At 42.9% G+C, this 13982-nt stretch overlaps 1 protein-coding gene across 6 annotated transcripts; it reads left to right on the plus strand.

Annotated features, from left to right (window-relative positions):
* Positions 1-818: 818 nt before the first annotated feature.
* On the plus strand, positions 819-13512 carry txlng (taxilin gamma). Of its 6 annotated transcripts, none has more exons than XM_079664449.1 (11): positions 819-941; positions 2849-2957; positions 3391-3556; positions 4703-4794; positions 7373-7543; positions 8322-8516; positions 10479-10598; positions 10727-10801; positions 10937-11029; positions 11105-11200; positions 11870-13512. In XM_079664449.1, the coding sequence occupies exons 2-11, from the start codon at positions 2865-2867 to the stop codon at positions 12422-12424; spliced, it is 1656 nt and encodes a 551-aa protein (XP_079520575.1). In that variant the 5' UTR covers positions 819-941; positions 2849-2864; the 3' UTR covers positions 12425-13512. The 6 variants fall into 6 exon arrangements, with proteins under 6 accessions (XP_079520575.1, XP_079520578.1, XP_079520579.1 ...); XM_079664452.1 differs by having other exon boundaries at positions 3397-3556; XM_079664453.1 differs by lacking the exon at positions 819-941 and adding an exon at positions 1053-1075 and having other exon boundaries at positions 3397-3556.
* The last annotated feature ends 470 nt before the right edge of the window (positions 13513-13982 follow it).

Below are 13982 nucleotides of genomic sequence, written 5' to 3' on the forward strand. Positions count from 1 at the left end.
TCACACCAGATACTGACTGGTTTTCGGACCCCCCCAGACCCTGAGGCTGTGCGAAGTTGCTGGATATTGGCAGGAACTGGAACACGCTGTCGTATACGCCGATCCAGAGCATCCCAAACATGCTCAATGGGTGACATAGGGTTAGGGTTTAACCCTAGGGTTTTCGGATCCCCCCAGACCCCCCCCCAATAAAGCAAAACTGCACGTTTCAGAGTGGCCTTTTATTGTGGCCAGCCTAAGGCACACCTGTGCAATAATCATGCTGTCTAATCAGCATCTTGATATGCCACACCTGTGAGGTGGGATGGATTATCTCGGCAAAGGAGAAGTGCTCACTATCACAGATTTTTTCAGATTTGTGAACAATATTTGAGAGAAATGGTTATTTAGTGTATATAGAAAATGTTTTAGATCTTTGAGTTCATCTCATGAAAAATGGGAGCCAAAACAAAAGTGTTGCATTTATATTTTTGTTCAGTGTATGTATACATCAGATACATTAGATTTTTGCTTTTGATTTTGACTTCAGCTGCATCAAGGTAGTCAGATTACTACCGGAACTAAGAGTATACTTCCTTCAAACTAAAAGCCTAAAAGTGTATTTGCTGTGAAATTCATCAATATTATTCATAGTATTAGATGAACAAATTGGATATTTACTTCACATACCAGAGTAGCAAAAACGATTATGGTATGATTATTATAATAATCCTACATAATAACTAGTGACATTAACATCTTCTTTATTTCCTGATAAACATTTAAACAAACGTGTGTTGCCACCATAGGTTGCCACGCATTTTATAGAGAACTGAGTTGTTATACTAGATTATAATATGTTCTTTGCACGAGTTCGACTAGTGCTGTAGTTTGAAAAGATTTAACCGGAAGTTTACTAGTTATCTGACAGTGTCCTGCTTCCATCCAGTGTAAAAACACAGGTAAAAACGCTCTAGCTTTTTTAGCACAGTATTTGCTTTTTTCTATATAACTTCAAAAGGTGTATATTAGCGGTGACTATCAGCCGGAAATTGTGACTTGTGTATTCTCCATCCCACATTTGATATTTGCTAAAGTAAAGTTCACTTTCAGTGTTAACCATCAGGACTAGCCACCAACTAGCTTTTAGCACAAGATTAGCATTAGCTCGGCTAACAGTAGCAAACTTGTAAGCTTACATTATAATTGTGATGTACCCTTTCCCCGAATACCTGGTGTTAAGAGGGATTTACGCTTCACCCTCAAACTTCATATGTTAACGGCAGTTTATTTCAGGTGAAAGGCTTGCTGTGCGTAGAGCTAACGAACGATAGCTAGCTATCATAACCAGGAACCGTACGCGCTGACCGATGGGACGTCACACCAGACTCCCTTTAACATCTCTCAGGTTTACGGCTGCATCGCTGATTTTATACAGCACATTGCTTTAACTCTATCAATTTAAACGCATTTATGTGTAGAATGGTGTATCTTTCAATTTGACTCAGCAATTAAACTCGTTTTTATCTTTATTCAAAAGTTTTTGGAGTTGGTTAACGTTATCTTACGTTACTTCCCGGGATCATCGGAACCCCCGTTAAGTATCCTTTTGTTAAATATGTTACGTTATCTTGAGTTGACTCATCGTTAAATTATAAGAAGGCCGTAATCCCAAAGTTGTATGTATATTAAGTGAGCAACACGTCTAGTAGCTGGGACAGCAGTCGGTCTCAGGTGCTCTGTGTGGGGTCAGTTTGTTCTGATGTCAAACGACCCGTTGTGTATCTGTTCAGTTTACAGTCCGTTTTACCTGTGGCGTTCACTAATATCTGATATGTTGGGTTTGACAGGCTCGTGAAGTTTAACATTGTTCATTTGTATCAGTTTACACAGTGCAATCTAACACACGACAAAGTGAATTAGCTACACTGACTGTGTTTTGTGTCACATTTAATGTGACAGTTTGTGCGACGCTGCTAAGCTAACGTGAACAGTAAACGTTGTATTGTGTAGGCATGACTCAGTCGGCGTGGTTGTAGGGGGCATCTGCATAACTTATATGATGTGTGGTTGGGAGACCCGCTTATACCTTACAATCAAAGGGTAATTCACATTACTGCTGAGGGATGCCGGGTGGCAGAGGCAGTCTGCTCCAAACCACACGTGGTTGACTTTTGCTGTCTGGTCTTGTTGCACCGCTAAACTAAATGTCCACTGTTGCATGGAACAAAAGTTAAGCCCAGTTTCAGAGAGGTTGTACTTTTGAAATTGTATCGCTGTCATGTGCTATTTCCCTACCCCTGATGCTGTACGCCTGTAGAACATCAGCCTGTAGAACAACAGCTCAGATTTGATCCCGTGTAAACATGTAGCTTAATCTGGGACAGTTAGTCTGTCCATTGTCCCTGTCAACAAACCAGGTAATACAATTAATAACACACTGCGTTGTCTGTATTGGGAAAGTACTCAAAGATGATCAGATTGAGCTGCGAGGATGCTGTTATTAAGTTTTCAATGTCAAATTCTGGCTAATATTAACAACTACAATAAAGATATAGTTCATCATTTTCTGTGGTTAAACCCTAGCAATCGAGTCATGTGCCTTTTCTGTGATGTTTAGCCTTCACACTCACTAACATGCTTTGGCAACACTGTTACCTGAAACTACCATGCCAATAAAGCCCCTTTTGAATTGAGTAATGGAAAGATATTTTTTAATAAATGAAAATGAAATGAGCCGGCCCTAATCCTCACCACCTTATTTATGGCCATGCTGTCATTAAATTCATATTTTCAAACAATTCTGCTTTACCTGATTTATTATTATTATTATTATTATTATCATTTATTATTATTCTGCTTTACCTAGCTTGTCATCAGGACTAATGGAATCAACGGGAGTTTGTGAGCTCGATGTGGGGACCAGAAGAATAGTGGGGGGCAGTGACTCTCCCCCCGATCTGGACAGCCCATGTCAGGTAAGCACTATTACCCCCTGCTTTACGAGAGGTCTTCTTCTCTCTTTTTTTTCATGCCCTTGATGATACTGTCAAGTAACAGTTTTGTTTGAAATACCCTGTAAATTGCACTGGATTAGATACAACTGTTTCTCTAAAAATAGCTTGTCATATTTTTAGCACCATTGCTCTTTCAATACATGGGTTTGGTTATTCTCTCCAAAACCATCCTTTTTTACAAATGTGTTTTTTGTTCATCAAAAACCTACAGTTAAGTATTTAAACATTTAAAATACAAATGTGTAATCATTTAAAAGAAGAAAAAAAAAGTGTGTGTGTGTGTGTGTGTGTGTGTGTGTGTGTGTGTGTGTGTGTGTGTGTGTGTGTGTGTGTGTGTGTGTGTGTGTGTGTGTGTGTGTGTGTGTGTGTGTGTGTGTGTGTGTGTGTGTGTCAGGAGGAGGAGGAGGAGGTGGCGGCGGCAGCAGCCTTTGGTTTGGGCCTGTGCTGTGCTGAGGAGGAGAGGGGGGAGACTCCAGGCAGAGAGGACAGCCCCAGCGACCTGGGAGAGACGGAGCTGGACCCCGGGGGAGACCTGAAGAGCGGGGAGGACAAGGCGTTTGGTAGGAACACTGCAGTGTGTGGGACATAGAGTTTATTATAGAGAGTGGACTTTGTCTTATTATAAAAGTATATGTATATATTTTTTTTTATTTAAATATATAAAATTCACATACTACATACATACTAAATCAGACCCACAATACTCACTGGAATTAATGTATCACTTATTAATACAAAGCTTAGTTAAATACTCAATTCTGATTGGTTAATGTGGACTTTCAGAAGTTTGCTCTTTATCAAAAGCAGGCTGTTACTGAGGAAGCACTAACCAAAGGGACCAAGTGCAGTCGTATCAATCCACAGAAAGAAGTCCAGACAATTTAACCAAACGTTTATAGTTTTCCTCCATCAGAAAACTAAATTAATTCATTTGAATATTCATCTTTATATTTGTGGACGGCATAACCTTTGCATTGATGAGGGCTAAAGTGTCCCCAGAAGAAGACGACAGACTGTGGCAATGTTTAAAGACAGAAAAGAACATGTGAACAGTCTACTTAGAAAGTTGCCGCAGTTTCAGCCGTTGCTCTACAGTCGAAAGGACCTTTTATTTCCAAGCGTAAGCAAAACAATAATTTGTATTGCTTGCACTTGGATATTTGTATTGTGGACATGGACATGTTGTTGGTTTATACAGTTGTCTAGTAAACTGCATGAGACTCAGTGGGCTGGTCATTAATGGGAAGAGAACCCCTTCGGGCCGATTGAACCCCCCCCTTGGTGTTGGGATCCTAGTCCCTCCGTCAGGGTTACTGCGCATTAGTGACCGGCTCGCTGCATTATCCCTTACACAGCCATTACTTTAACACTCAGATTATATATATACAATACACTACTGTATTATTGAGATATTTGTGGAAAGTTTGGAGGAAAACATATTGTTGCAGTATTTACATAAATTATTATTATTATATTTATTCATTAATTAGTGTTCATCATATGAAAGCTATTCTCTATGTATTGCTGATTTAGCAGTTGTCTTACAGCATCCAGAAATGTAAGCGGGCGTTCGGACAGTGTCCAGACCTTTTCACTCTTTGATGTTGCAGCTTATATTGTGGTTGAATGAGATGTATCCAGGGCTGCGCAAGCTAAACTTCCGGTTCATTCAGCTTGTGTGATTCTGTTTTTGGTTTGCGTTGCAGGGAAGGAGGTTGTTCTTCTGATGCAGGCCCTGAATTCCCTCGCCACTCCTGAGGAGAAACTAGCTGCTTTGTGCAAGAAGTATGCAGACCTGGTGAGCTGAAGATGTGCATTTGAACAGGCAGTGTTTCCCCTATATACAAATAGCGGCGGCGCAGCGCCGCTGCTAGGGGGCGCCAGCCAGGTACCCAAAAACAAAAAAATCTTTTTTGATTGTTTATGTGGATTTGTAGTATTTGTGTTACTGTATGTTCAATAAAGGTGTATTTTTGCTAAATCTTGAGACATTGCCACTGTATGTACTAGGCAGGGCCGATTTTTGGCATAGGCGACACAGGCTGCGCTGGTAGCTCTGGGAGGGAAAAAACATTTTTGACCGTTGGCGCTCATCCTAATTTTCGGCCTTGATGTAACAACATTCATAATTCAGTAAATGTAACACCCTTTTCCCCCCGGTTACACTTTTCATTTGCCCTTTACGATGGGCGCTGTAAGTGATGAAAGTGGGGGATGTTGGCTTATCAGGCGCCCGCAGCTCACAGCCAAAGTGCGAGCGTGGGAGCGAGCGAGCGAGGGAGAGAGAGAGAGAGAGAGAGAGGGCGCACCGGTACCGGCGCTGTTGTTATTAGAATCTGGTGCTAGCTGCGCTAACGGATATAAGAAGTAGATGTTTCTACAACCAGGGTGGAGGAGAGCTCTCCTGTCAGACTGAGAGGCTCAGTGAGGTAAAGGACTCTCTGAGTGTTTAGATAGTTAATTTTAGTCTAAGTTATCTCAGTGGGTCTCAAACGTTTTAACCACAAATTATGTATACACATATTTCCAAGGCCCTCCTTTATAATTATTAGGATAAATAAAAACAGGTTTGAAATCATTCCAATGTATACTATAGGACAGTAATCAAAAATATCGTTTAAAGTTGGAGAGATACAAAAATATGCATAAATAAATCAATGTTAACTAGGTAAAATAAGATATGAATGAACGACAAAAATAAAATAAGCTACAATTATTATTTTTTTGGCTATGGTAGGTTATTGGTTATGTTCATATACTTATTTGATTATTGCAAACCGATCTTTTTCATATGGGTGTTTTTAGAGTTGTACCCCCTAGATCAGGTCTCTAGTAATTGTGTGCTCATAGTGCACCAGATTGAAGCATTTTACTTTAAAATGTTCAAAAACATCTTCCCGGGGGGGCATACCCCCGGACCCCCCTAGAGCAGGGGTGTCAAACTCAAGGCCCGGGGGCCAAATCCGGCCCGGACTTCATTTCATGTGGCCCCACAAGAGCTTGCAAAGAATATAATATGTTTATTATACGGTTACATGCCGCTTTACAGATGCACATTGCCCATAAACTACATGTCCCACAATGCATCTCAAATTTGACATTTTTCTCGGAATTTGACTTTTTTTCTCCAAAATGTTACTTTTTTTTCCAAAATTGCACTTATTTTTGTTTTGTTTTTCCAGAATTTGGCTTTTGTTTTTAAATCATTTTGTAACATGCGCACTGAAGAGACTTGCAATTGTTTGCCCTAGACTTCTTTCAGACGTAGTTAATTATGAAGTTATTACCCTATCCGATAATAATCCAATGCAAAGGCAATAATGTAATATAATACATTATTTTATATATATTAAATATGTATATATTTATTCTTATACAGTCTTATATATAAAACTGGCCCTGCAACCATGATGCTAATGTGGCCCGAGTTGAAATTGAGTTTGACACCCCTGCCCTAGAGGATTTGACGTCCACCCCCCAATTCAAACATGTTCATACAATACTGAATACATTTGAAGCCATTTTGACATATATTACCGATGTCAATAAGTTACTGTTTTTGTAGTGTCTTTGTCTTTTGTAGAGATTTTTCAAGTATTCTTTATATATAAAAACTCACCTAGGGCAGCAAATTGTCTAGAACCGGCCCTGGTACTAGGCCTCAAGAGCCTTTCTTGTGCTGAGACATAGAAACAAATTGGCGGGGCGCACTTCGCACGCGCACACACTAAAAACTTCCATGCGCTCCGCGCTCACATTATGCTGGGCCCACGTGCCTTAGCACCGCTGCTATGACTCCATCCTAGGGGAAACACTGACAGGATATCTAATATTCCAACAATATCAGGTTCTACATTGTCCTGTACTAAGAATGAAAGACCGCTCTGCAGCTTTTAAATTGACATATTTCTCTGGTGATAAAGTTTTGTTGAAGTTCACTAGCCTTCTTTGCTTACCACTAATGAGACACAACGGTTAAACGAAATGAAATAGTTCAGTGTATTTATTTCCTTAGTACATAACAATTCTTTCAAGAGGGTTTTTTTAGGGGGCTTTTTGGGTCTCTACTAGAAACTATTTAAAAGAAAAACACCAAAAATATAATGTTGGTACTACTGTGTGTATTGATGTGTTCACCTCAGTCTGGGGAAGCCCGTGTTGCACTTATTATTTGCAGAGCAATTCCCTGCTCTTTAGCAAAGTTGGTTTCATTCTTTTCTAATCGGCCTGACATAGGAAGGTGGGCACATGTACTGACTGGGGGTTGTATTTCACCTTTGATGGTTGGTAGGTACTCCTGATAAGCACATGTATACGCACAGAATATGTGAGTTTTTTTATAATGATGCAATCCTTTTGATGTTTCCTGTGTTCAGTTGGAGGAGAGCCGCTGCCAGCAGAAGCGTCTTAAAGTGGTGCAGAAGAAACAGTCTCAGATAGTGAAGGAGAAGATCCACCTGCAGGGGGAGCACAGCAAGGCCATCCTGGCCCGCAGCAAGCTGGAGAGCCTCTGCAGGGAGCTGCAGAGACACAACAAGACCCTGAAGGTAGCCTGCTGCACCCACTCGTCTGCCGCCATCTTCTGTCTGCACTGCGCTCCAATAGGCTAGCATAGTGATGCGGTTCATTGAAGTACTGAAGGGGAATTCAACAGGACTTTGGAAAAGACAACCAAAGTGCTGGGCAGATCCGACTGTTCTGACACTGGGGGATGTAGTTATGAAGGTCTCGCAGATGGTACTGATGTTGAAACTACAATATGTTCATAAATGGACTGCTAAAAGCACATTTGGATACGTTGTCCCGTGTGTTCTTATCGCCGTGTCTCATGCAGGCCTTATAAACATGGACATCAATAAATCTATATTATTACATTAGGTTAAAGGTTGGAATTTAAGTTCCAAGTTATGCAATACATCTACTACTGTTCATATCAGTCCCATTCAAACATGGTAAATAAAACAAATAGCTTCAGGAACCCCACCCAACTCAGCAAACGCTGTCATCATTTTACAGTTATTATCGTCACGTTCATTGTTCACCTCTTGCTTGAACGTAGAGTTGAAAATAACTATTTCTAAAAGAGATTTGCCTAATAACTCATAGCGTTTAAATGTCAGGAAGCTGAAGATGTGTTTATCCAGGCTGCAGCCAAACAGAGTTTACTGCTCACATGCAGGAGGAAGCACTGCAGGAATGTGGTGTTTGTTTAATGGTATGGATGATATTTGAATGTTGGTGCTCAAAGTGGCTTTACAGAGATATTGAAAAGAAAAAAGATATCAGAATCCAATACCATGTCCCTTCACTCTCTGTCCCCTGCAGGACGAGAACGCCCAGCGGTCCAGGGAGTATGAGGAGCAGAGGAAGGAGGCCATGCTGCACTTCCAGATGACGCTGAGCGACATCGAGGTGCAGATGGAGCAGCACAGCTCCCACAACACCAAGCTGAGGCAGGAGAACATGGATTTGGCTGAGAAGCTAAAAAAGCTCATCGAGCAGTATGAGCTCAGAGAAGAGGTACGAGTGCTACTCCTGCCTCTAAAACAGCTCAGTCCCAATGTGGGAGCCTCTTCTCTGCTAACTTTAGCCACGTTCACATCGCAGTACTTTTCCCCCTTTAGTTCCGATATAGTTCCGAAATGTCGCGTTCACACCAAAAAGGACCTGAACTAAAATGAGTTAATCAGAGCCTTTTTTACCCCCTTTTCCGTCCCAGACTTTCGTGGGAGAAAAAGGTTCCTATGTCTGATTGGCTGGGCGGAATGCAAACCACGCCCCGTAAAACTCCAACAAAGTTTTGTGAAGCTGCCATTTTATTATCCTCGCATTAGCATTAGCATTAGCCCAGCGCACAAACGCAGAGAGACTAACTTATGGCAACACAAAAGAAAACATGGGAGCGGTGGAGATGAGGAGGTGTCGGCGTTCTGATGATTTACTCGGTTGTTCCCTACTCCGAGGACTTCCGGCCGGGGACTTTGGGTGGCAGTATACGCCGTGAAAACCCCGGCCAGTAAACCCAAAGCAGCAGCAGCAGCAGAAGAAGAAGAAGTGACGTCAGCGGCTTCATTTGCCTAATCCTCCCTCAGAGATTTATTCCGGTGTGAACGTGATCTGAACTTAGTTAACTTAGAACTTAGTTCATGAGAACTAAAGAGTTCTCATGAACCTCTGTGGAAAAAGTACTGCCGTGTGAAAACGCCTTTTTGAGTTGGTTTGCATGTGGAATTTAATTCAAAGCAGAAATTAAAATATGCTTAAACCTTAAACATGTCGGCCATTACACTAAACCACAGGGCAAGAAGACAATCAGTGTTCGAATTACCCATTTGCTTTCGGGGGAGCCCTATTTCTTTATTTTGTTGGCAATCATATAGGCAGACCTGAAAGATGTATATGTGCCCTGTATTAGATCAGTATTGATTGCCAATAGGCCTACCTTGTTTGGTAGGACATCTTTTTTCTCAACTCCGAAATCTTGATCTCTTTTTCGTGTGCCTGGCTCTTAGTGCTTATAAATCTTTTTCCGCAGGTTATTCTGTTGATCACAGCTGACTTTTCCCTGAATCCATTCTGGTGAATGGTGCACAAAGGTGGATTTCTTTCTGCGAGCGGCAGGGAGATCAGTATACTTTGTGCCTCTTTGCAAATCTCACATCCACATTTTTTTTGAAAAGCCATGGATAACTTTCATTCCACTCACTCCATATGTTCTGTGTCCAGTTAAAAGGCAGGTCATGGGCATCGTCAGGTTCGCTAGCGCAGGTGGCGCCGGCGGCTGTGGCCGTTGTTAAAGCCTCTTCACGCTCCGCATCGGCAGACCTCTCCCTCGGTGTTGAGCTGTCAAACTCGACCCTAACGCCGCTTACAGCCGGCCAACTAAAAGTTGTTCCGTTCACGTTGTCATTTTTAGACTCCTTCGCTTCTTTGCTTGTGAATCCAAAAGCTGCGAGGCTTGGCTGTTTTCGTTTCGCCATATTTTTTATTACAAAGCCAGAGTTAAAAAAATATCAGTATGAAAATATCAAAGCATCGCCTGCCGTAACAGTAGCAACGTAAGTAGCGTAAAGAATGCAGCGCCGCCACGTACAGATGGCAACACCCAGACATATTCACAAATATAAAACAAATATTCAGAAACTGTAATGAACAATAACTATTATTTATTTCAAGAACTTTTATTTACAGAAACTCAACATTTCTAATCTGTGTGACACAAATATGCACGATTGTTTTGGGCTCCCCCTATTTATCTCAAAGTCGGCCTTCAGGGGAGCTCCCTCCCTCTTCGGGGGAGCCAAGCTCCTCCTAGCTCCCCCCATTTCGAATAGTGAAGACAATGCAATGCTGGCAAAAATAGAAACAAAAGTAAATCAGGAGCACATATTCTTAAGAGTTAGGGCTGGGGTTTGTGTTCTGTATAAATAGCTAAAAGATAAACTGGTGACATTTACATTTTGAATAATTCCCCCCCGACAGCACATAGACAAGGTGTTCAAGCACAAGGAGCTGCAGCAGCAGCTGATGGACGCCAAGCTGCAGAGAATCACGGAGATGATGAGAGAGGTGGAGGACAAGCAGCAGAGGGAGAGAGACTTTGTGAGTTCTTCTGTTTCTCTTCTCTTTCTGAGGCTGCACCCTTCATAGCAAATACATAGCAGGTAGCTTCAATCACTGGTGTCACAAAGTATTTAGGATCATGAACTGACTGTGCTGTGGTGCTTCAGCTGCTGCAAGACGCCACAGAGTCCAGACGCAAGTGTGAGTTGATGAAGGAGCAGGAAACCCAGCTCAAACAACAGGTACACACACACACACACACACACACACACACACACACACACACACACACACACACACACCACATCCAGGGGGAATATACTGGTGTGAACCCAGCTCAAAGTCTGACATGTGTTCTTTCTGCTCTCCTCTCTTAGCTCTCCCTGTACATGGATAAGTTTGAGGAGTTTCAGAGCACTCTGGCTAAAAGCAACGAAGTCTTCACCACCTTCAGACAAGAGATGGAGAAGGTGACACACTTCCTGTTGGCTAGAGTTTGGGTCCCGCTGCTTTCACAGCTGTTAACTGTATGGCTTTCTCTCCAGATGACCAAGAAGATCAAGAAGCTGGAGAAGGAGACGACACAGTGGAGGACCAAATGGGAGAGCAACAACCAGGCTCTGCTGCAGATGGCTGAGGAGGTGACTCATCACGCTCTCTGATTTGGGTTGAGTGGGAGTAGTAAGGACAACGAAAAGATACCAATGATTGGGAAATATCTCAGGCTGTGTGTGAGTGAGATTAGAGGCTGCAGATCAGTCACATCTCTGAGTTAGGGACAGAACCAGGGACAGCCTAGCCTAGCATAAAGCAGCAGGGGGAACCGGCTAGCCTGGCTCTGTCCAAACAAGTGTTACAACACTTCTCAAGCTCACTGATTATCATGTTCTATCCAGTACGTCTAATCTTTTACACACACACATGTAAGATGATTTAATTAGGGAGTGATGTGCTAGAACACACACACATCTTCTTAGCCAATAAGAATATTTCTAACCTCTTCTTCAAATACAGAAATTACTATTTTTTTTCCAATGAATCCAGAATCATTGCTTCTAATTAAACTCATTTATTGGGTTCAGTCATATTCTCCCCTTTTCTCTAGAGAAGGGAATTGTGTGTATAATGGAAATATGAACCTTTCTCGATGTCCTCTTTTCCAAATTGTCTAAAGTAATATCCGAACACGTGAGGCTCCACCTGCTAGCTTCTACTCCTCTATATAGAGACACCGCCTCACACTGAGCGTCCCTCACGTGTTGAAGCTGCTGTTTGATACCCTGTGTGATGGACATGCTGTTGTGTTGTAGAAAACTCTGCGTGACGGACACTTCAAAGCGCTGCAGGGGAAGCTGGAGCTGCTGGAGCGGCTGTGCAGAGCGCTGCAGAAGGAGAGGAACGACCTGAACAACCAGCTGAGCCTCCTGCAGGACACACCGGACACCACGCAGACCCCCGAGACCACGGAGACCACACAGGCCCCCGAGACCACACAGGCCCCCGAGACCACGGAGACCACGCTGACCCCAGAGACCACAGAGACCACGCTGACCCCAGAGACCACACAGGCCCCCGAGACCACGGAGACCACACAGGCCCCCGAGACCACGGAGACCACACAGGCCCCCGAGACCACGGAGACCTCACAGGCCCCCGAAGCCCTGCCAAGGGAGCCCTTCGTCAGTGAGGAGGCTGACGAGGAAGAGGGGGGGTGGGGAGGGGAGGCACAGGGGCTGGAGACAGAGGGCATCCACGAGGCTCCCAGATCCCCTGAACTGGACCACACACCGGCTGCTACTCACACAACCACTGCTGCTGCTCCACCTAGCAGCCAGCCTGCACAGCCACCCTACCCCCAGGACTGACCCGCCTTTAGGCCTGTGTGTAGGTGAGGGGTTGGGCCTGTAAAGCAAATTCATGGGGTTAGATTTATTTTTCTTTATTTTATTTGTATTCTAGATTCTCCTGGTTTCCCCATATATATTTAGTTGGCTAGTTAAATGATTGTAAAACAAATGTTTTGTCATAAGGGAAGATGTAGGCTAACATGGGGGATGTGGGGAACTCAAACGTATGATACAGAAGAAGACATATGTTGTTGTTGGTGTGATGCCTACTGAAGAAACAACTAAAGCACTATAAAGAGATTTTTTTTGATGGAAGAAACTCATTTGATTTCCATATGGTCAGCTCAGCAGGCTGTACAGAAAGGTGCCATCATGTGTCCTCTGGCAGGTCAAATACAGTTGATCATGTGGAAGATCATGTTTGATCCCCTACCAAGGCAATACATCTCAAAGCAGCTCTGTGCTGTAACAGGTCCTTCAGTACGTCTATCTGATAACCCTCTTACCTGCTCCATCTCCATTGAGTATCACACTCTTTTATTGTGGATGGAATGATCCAGGAATGTGGCCATTTTCTTCCTCTTCATGATATCATGCACCTCCATTTGAATGTGTGGTTTCCTAACCATCACTTCATACAGTGTCTCCTTTTGGAGTTGTAGAGTCAGTGAGAATCAGGTTTTTGCTCCACCATAATCTTCCTTAAACGAGAAAAAAGGCATAAGTCACTGTGTGTAGTTTGCTCTGAGATGTTGCCTTGCAGTCCCATTGATTATTATCTGACCCCCCCACCCCTACTTCCCCCCATTGTGTGGATTTAAAAACCAAGGTGGTTTGTGTAATTAGTGTAGGGGTGTAGGATGGGGGAAGACTTTTCAGTCCAATTGAATCATTTGCTCTTGCTTTGGCGTTGCCGCAGACTGACTCAGGTAATGTCAGAATCTACCTCTGCAGGTGAGGCTGAAAAGGAGGACGAGTCAACACAACTTTGGAGAGCTCTATTTCTGTTGGGGGACAAAAAGAGATTTGCCCACACCCCCTCTTTGATTGTACAATGTTCTTAAAGTCCTGTCTTGATTTTCAATAAACATTTTGTAGAATTTGGATTTATCTCCTGAATAATTATTTCCTGGATGTAAGAGTTAGGCACATGGGAGTTTCCATGCATTTACCGCCATGGTAAAGAAGGTTTCATTTCAAAACATTAAAGGTGGGGTAGGTAATTTTGGAGAAACCAGCTCGAGTGCGCTAGAATTTGAAAACACACAACTGGAAAAAATCTGCCACTAACTTACAGAGCCCCTCCTCCAACACACGTGAACGCGCACATGACCAATGAGGGCACGAGATAAGTTTGTGCACAGATGGAAGGCTGACAGGCAGGTAGGCCATCCAGTTACTTTAGCCGGGCAGGCTCAGGTGATTGGGCGTGCTTTTTACAGCGCTACGGCTTCCACAGATTGATTTTTTGACAAAGGACAGGATGTTGAGAGCATTCCATGAAATATAACAAGTGTTTCTGAAATAAATTGCATACCCCACCTTTAAAGAAACTCAAAATTCACAAATGAGAAAC

This window comes from Notothenia rossii, assembly GCF_949606895.1.
Source record: "Notothenia rossii genome assembly, chromosome: 2".
NCBI lineage: Eukaryota > Metazoa > Chordata > Actinopteri > Perciformes > Nototheniidae > Notothenia > Notothenia rossii.

What these genes read in the sequence shown, in the direction of transcription:
- txlng (XM_079664449.1), top strand. Translation starts at nt 2,865, where the DNA reads ATGGAATCAACGGGAGTTTGTGAGCTCGATGTGGGGACCAGAAGAATA. An exon ending in GCAAGAAGTATGCAGACCTG is followed by an intron (nt 4,795 to 7,372) that starts GTGAGCTGAAGA and finishes TCCTGTGTTCAG; the next exon opens with TTGGAGGAGAGCCGCTGCCA. An exon ending in GACACAACAAGACCCTGAAG is followed by an intron (nt 7,544 to 8,321) that starts GTAGCCTGCTGC and finishes TGTCCCCTGCAG; the next exon opens with GACGAGAACGCCCAGCGGTC.